The 6,000-nt window shown below is 53.2% G+C and overlaps 1 protein-coding gene and 1 long non-coding RNA gene across 3 annotated transcripts in view; one reads left to right on the top strand and one right to left on the bottom strand.

Annotated features, from left to right (window-relative positions):
* The window catches only part of LOC102476329 (uncharacterized), a 10,466-nt gene extending 7,112 nt beyond the window's left edge, over positions 1 to 3,354 (bottom strand). Inside the window, exons 1-3 of one of the 2 annotated variants that reach the window (XR_001370518.1) lie at positions 3,225 to 3,354; positions 2,805 to 3,097; positions 1 to 68 (exon numbers count right to left, since the gene is read on the bottom strand). This is a non-coding gene — a long non-coding RNA (uncharacterized LOC102476329). The remainder of the gene's footprint in view (positions 69 to 2,804; positions 3,098 to 3,224) is intronic. The other variant, XR_334856.2, reaches the window with a different exon arrangement.
* Positions 1 to 6,000, top strand: part of TNS3 (tensin 3) — a 239,551-nt gene that overhangs the window by 156,331 nt on the left and 77,220 nt on the right. The window contains 3 exon segments of the mRNA XM_006150681.3: positions 3,518 to 3,687; positions 5,078 to 5,192; positions 5,278 to 5,361. Coding sequence (XP_006150743.1) covers positions 3,518 to 3,687; positions 5,078 to 5,192; positions 5,278 to 5,361 — 369 coding nt within the window.

Below are 6,000 nucleotides of genomic sequence, written 5' to 3'. Positions count from 1 at the left end.
AGCGTCGTTACTGTCTGTAGGGGGTGCTGACCCAAATGCAGACACCCATGGTTTGTCTGTGCATTCACCTGTGGATGGAGACTTGGGTCACTTCCACCGGTGGCTTTAGTGAATAGTGACACTGTGGACATGGGTGTCCATGTTTTGAACACCTGTGTTGAGTTCTTCGGAGTACTGGGAGTGGAGTTGTTGGGTCCCATGGTGACTGACTTGTGGAGGAACTGCCCTCAGAGGTCACTGTGGCAAGTCCTGGGGGCTGTGCTTCAGCTGTGGTGGAGGCAGGTCCATCTGTCTGGGACCCTGGTGGACGTGTGTCCCAGGAGGAAGACTGTGATGGCCCAGGAGAATGGCCACCAGTTCCGGTTTTTGTCAGACTGGAAAGGTTGGACAGCTCCATAGTCTGACACAGAGCAGCGGTTTCACTTCTGATTGTGCCGTATGACCCCTGCCTTGTAGCCTGGTGCGGCCTGACAGGTCATGTGCTTGGCGAGCAGATGTGCCCTCTCCGTGCAGCCAGGCTGCCCGTGCAGCACATGCTGGAAATCACTGCCGTCTTCTCCCGGAGTCACCGGTGTCCTGGCTGCCCATGTACCCCAGCCACACCCATGTTTGCAGCCCTCTTTGGCCCTGAAGTTGGCCGTGTCCCCTTCCCGAGAGACTTGTGGTCCATGCCCCAACCCCGACAGGTGAAGTGCATGTGTGTTGGGGTAGGAAGCAAGAGCAAACCCCGACAGGTGAAGTGCATATGTGTTGGGGTAGGAAGCAAGAGCACGTAATGGGAGAGAGGTGATGCAGAAAACCCAAATTCAAATAGAACAAATACTTGGCACTGAAACCCTGTTGTTGGGGCCCTCCAGGCCAGGGTAGGGTCTCCCCCTGCGTGGCTCTCACCCTATTCTCTGGGTGCAGGGGACCAGCGCATGTGGTGTTCAGCTTACATTTCTCAGATTTCAAGGTACGCCCTGAGCTTTGAAATCTGCTGTTTTGAAGAAAACATGCTGGACTCCTGTGGGTGCCCAATACCCTAATAGAACGGAGAAATGGAGGAATGTGACCATGGCCTATCAAGGGGTGCTTTTTGTTTCTCTCTCTCTGTTTTTCTTTCTGGAGAGCACATGCACCCTCTGGCAATTAAAAAAATAAGTAGATAAAAACTGCAGATGCTGAAAATGCTAATGACTGCCGCTTCCTGCAGAGGGTGGCGATTGAAATAGCCTGCTCGGTGACCTGGAGGTAGCATTCATTTAAATGCCCCCTAAGTAACTCTAGTATGAGTCCAGGGCAGGATGAGTCATGGTTCTCGAACTGGGCTGCGTGTTGGAAATATTTGGGAGTTGTGTGAAATGCACGCAACTGGGTCTCACCCTCAGCAGCGCCAGTTTCATGGGTCAGGTGAGGAGGCCTAGGCGTCAGCGTTTCAGTGCGACGACATTGAACAGTTTTGAAAACCACTGTATGGGCCAGCCCTGTAGAACATGAGGAGCCAGGTCCCACGTGGCAGACCATGGTTCGAGTTGGGCCACAGCAGCTTGAGAATCATGCCAGGTACATGTGTGCATGTGTGTGCGTGCCCCAAGTTCTGACAGGAGGGACAAATAGAGGAGAAAGGATCGTGGCATGGCCACTCCCCGTTGGTGGAGTGCTTTCTCATTCTTGTCTCTCTCTCTCTGAGGAGCTTATATGCCCTCTGACCTTATATTAATAATAATAATAATAATAAATAATAAAAGTAAAAAACAAAACCGTATTTTATGTTTGTGGCTCTTCCCTTGGGCCTGTGTCCCAGTCTCTAGGAGAGCTGGCCTGTGGCTTGTTGAGACTGGAACATTCTCTGGGATATTTCCTCAGGGACCAAACTCGGTGGCCCTGCTGTAGAATTTTGAGCATAGCAAGCAGTCACAGATCAGTTATCAGAGGCAGCCAACCCCAGGAGGTGGTGGCTTGATTTCGCCAGCACAGAGTAGGCCATGGGAATGTGGTGGGGAGGACCTGGTGACCAGACACGTCTGGGTGGGCAGCAGGGCACCCGGACATACAGAGGTCTCCTTCCCCTCCTTCTTCCTGCCTCCCAGTGCATGTGGGGGCCAGGGATCGCTGTGTGCTTGCACAGGTCGCGAGTCAAGCCCGGAGCGTGTCCATGGCAACATGAGTACACGTGCATTGACAGTTAGGGTGTGCTGCTACCGCTACCCTTGCTCAGCTTTTGAAACTGGGAGGTTGGCGGCTTCCAAACAAGGTGTGGGGTTTCTCCAGAGCTTCGTGGCTAGGTTTAGAAACCACAGTTTTCTAGCTCAGCAGTTCAATGGCTCTTTGGCCTGCCATCTCTCAGGAGTCTCTGGCCACAGCCTTGACTGCACCCCGATCTGTGTGGAAGTGCTCAGCCCAGTACCTAGCAGTCCTGGCCAAGGGCCCCACTTCTCCCAGGCAGCGTGGGCAGGCATCTTCTTTCTACAGGCCTTAGACCCCAGAAAGGACCAGCTCTTCTCTCTTCCCTCTGAGCCCAGTCCTGACTCTCATCCAACCCTGCCAAGGTGGCCATGGGTATGACCAGGCCTGAGACCACCTTTTGACCTGCTCCAATACCATCCCAGCCCCAGAACACAGCTGTGGCCCCAGAACCCTCGGCCCAACCTAAGCATGGCTTGAACAACCAGCTCTATCCTGTGTCTGAGGCTAGGCGTCCTCCTGTGCCCCATGGTGGACCCAAGTCCTACAGGCTTGCCGTGTGGCCCCGTGTGGCACCCATGGGCCTGCTGCTACAGTGCTCAGCACGTTCCTGTCCTCGCCCTTGACCCCTGTCCCACCTGGAAAATGCCTTAGTGAGGAGATGAGCTCGTTTTCAGGAGTGGCAGTGGGGGTTGCCTGGATCATGTGTCCTTTTTATAGCTGGGGGTCAGCTGGATCCTGAGGCCCCGAGTGATACCGTCCAGTGTTGGTGCAGAGGAGGCCAGTGTGAAGATACCAAGTGCCCACCAGGACTGGCCAGGGATGGGGGGCGGCTGGTCAGACATTGGACCTCAGTGGAGGTGCCAGGAAGGCCGTTGCATGAAGAGGCCTCTCAGATGTGCATTCCACTTCATTTCCTCTTCGCTCCTGTCTGGGGAGAAAAGAGAGTAAGCTTCATGCCCCTTTTACCCATGAAGGAAAGAGGATGCCCTACAGCAGGCGAGGGGCACACGAGGGACTCCCGGTCCCTGGTCCTCCTATAGCTCCCCGCACCTCACCTGCAGAAGCAGCTGTGGGGAGGGAGGCAAGGCAGCAGGAGGAGGTGGGCCAGGCTCGGAGGGAGCTGGGTTTGCGTCTCTTTCCTCTACTTTCTCCTGAGCTCCTTCAGTCTCTGGGTGCAAGAGAGGCCAAGAGGCTTCTCACCACAAAGCAGCCTTCTGTCACCCTGAGCAACAGTGACCATGGCGACCAATAGCAGAATATGGAATGCTTTAAAATCAGATTTTCACGAAGGGTCTCCAGCTTCGCTGGGACAAAAGTACCCTGAACCCATGTGTCTCTCTCCTGATAGGCTCCCCAGGTGACGAGCCACTGGGCGGAAGACTCCGGAAGCTGAGCCTTGGGCAGTATGACAATGATGGTGGGGGGCAACTGTCCTTCTCCAAGTGTGGATGGGGAAAGGCTGGGGGAGACCAAGCTCCGGGCCTGGCGCCTTTCTCTTCTCCAGCAGACGTTAAAGAGGTATGTTTCCAGCCTGTCCCAGCCTGCAGACCCTCCCCACTGGCTTTCCTGCCCTAAGGCTCAGGGCAAGTGGGCAATGACGGCCTGGTTCCTCCCTCATCTCTCGCTCCCAGTCTCACACACGAGTCCTCTGCGATGGGACATGAGGTGACAGCGCAGGAGATGGATAGCACGACCAGGTGGCAGTGAGGTGACAGCACAGGAGATGGATAGCACGATCAGGGGCAGACACGGACCTCCTTCCTGGCCCCCATACATCTCCCAGGCCCTCCATCCGGGCCCTTGCTGGAGGGAACTGAAGCCAGGTCCTCCTTCCCTCATCAGTAAGGTGCTTGGCATACGGAGAGTGATTACCCTTTTCAATATGGGATTACTTATTCTAAAATTGCAACCTGTCATAGATGAGAAAAAAAAAATCATTCATACTCTTAACTCACAGATGAAATCAGTATTAAATTTGGAATATTTTCTCCCAGTCCTTCCTGTAGTCTATATAATTAATTTGATTTTAGAGATTTTTGCCATAGGGCGCGTGTACTTGCCAGAGAGACAAGGGAAAGTGAGAAATCTTCCCCCAGAGGAGATGGCCATGCCACAATCCTTTTTCTTCCATCCTCTTCCTGGGGTCTTGGGTGTGTGCGCACACACACACACACACACATACATGTGTCTGGTGTGATTTTTAAGCCATTGGGTCTGGAACTTGAACCGCAGTTGGCCATGTGGGAGTCCAGCCACATAACCGCTATACCACCTGTTGGCCCCAATTTGTTATGTATTTTTATAAATCTGTGACTGTGTAACAGTTAAGGAGTATCTTATTTTGCTTTTTTCACCCAGTGCTGTGAACTCTATACCTGTGCTGTTATAGATGCTGTCAGCTTCATTTCCTCTTTTAAAAAAAAATTACTGGAGGGTGTGTATGCTTAGCAGAGTTGGGGGCAGGGAGAGACACTTCACAGTGTGGTGTAGTCCCTCTGTAATACCTTTTCCTCCATTCCTTCTTCCCATTAAGGTTTTGTGCCTGCATGCACACGTGCCAGGCATGTTTTTCACACTGCCAGGTTGGGATTCAAACCACAGTCGGTCATGTGGGATCCAGCTCCCAGTGCACAGGATTTAACCATTGCACTATGGGGCGGCCCTGCCAGCATGATTTCTTAGCTGGATGATGTGTTAAAAGATGGGCCACGGATCCCCCCTCTTCCTTTGCTGTTGAAGGTGAAATCATTTCCCATTTTCAAGGAGGGAGAGCAGGCTGGCTTCTTGCTATGAGCATGGGCCTAGTCCCCACCGTGGGACAATGGCTGGCCTGGGGCAGCTGCAGCTCTTCAGAGGGGCCTTTACTGGACTCTCCATTTTTACAGTGTCCTTCTCATGCCAATTTCAGACAATGATCGCCACCTATGCTCCAGACCTTGATATGATCGACGGCAGGATTTTAAGTAGCAAGGAGGCCCTGTGTCTGACTCCAGCATTTCCCGTGTCTCCAGAAACATCGTATGGTAAGAAAGCATTGAGCTCACTGTGCGCTTCTCCATGCCACAGGAGGGTGGCGACAATAGCCCTGTGCTATGCTTTCTTTTCTAGTGAAGACACCCCCGCGATACCCTCCGTTCAGCCCGCCCGAGTCCCAGATGGGCAGCCCCACCAGCCTGCACAAAGGAGGACATGGTAAGAAGCCCATGTGTGTTAAGGGGCTCAGGCTGTCCTGTGCCTTTGCATGGTGTCTGGAACCTTATGCAGAAATATTTCTGTTTCTGTCACTTCTCGGAAGCCTTGAGTGAGGACAGATCTTGCCAGGGGCGTTGCAGAGGTGGTGCTGTAAGTGCACCAGGTGCAGGTAGCAGCTGGGCATGGAATTGCTGCATCTTGTTGGGAGCGTTGGTTCAATGCTTCTATGTGTCCACAGCCACGCACAGTCATGGGCCAGGCAGTCGTGCCCCTGAACTCCTGTGGCCAGTGTACAGTTTAGAGGATGACACCAGAGAGAGTGTTCCTTTTCACTGAGAATGTGGGTCACAGCTGAGAACAAGCTGTGTGCCTCGTGTTCAGGGGCAACCATGGCCTGTTGTCCCAGCGACCACCCCACATCATGGCTCCTGTTGTCTGCCCATTTCTGGTCATTGTCTTGACTTCTCCCCCTGCCCCCAAGGAGCTCAGGCCACTTTCTACACTTGGCATTGTGTCCACCTGCCCAGTGGCCCTGGGAGGGAGCATTAGTGGGGTAGGTGTTGACGTAGGTCACTAAACACAATTTTTATGGAAGATGTTCTCTTCCAAACACTCAAGGAAAGTGTGTATTATGAAAGA

Source organism: Tupaia chinensis, unplaced genomic scaffold (assembly GCF_000334495.1).
Source record: "Tupaia chinensis unplaced genomic scaffold, TupChi_1.0 Scaffold000294_2, whole genome shotgun sequence".
Lineage (NCBI taxonomy): Eukaryota > Metazoa > Chordata > Mammalia > Scandentia > Tupaiidae > Tupaia > Tupaia belangeri.
Note: the sequence above shows the minus strand (reverse complement) of the source record. Positions and strands in the feature narration are given on the sequence as shown.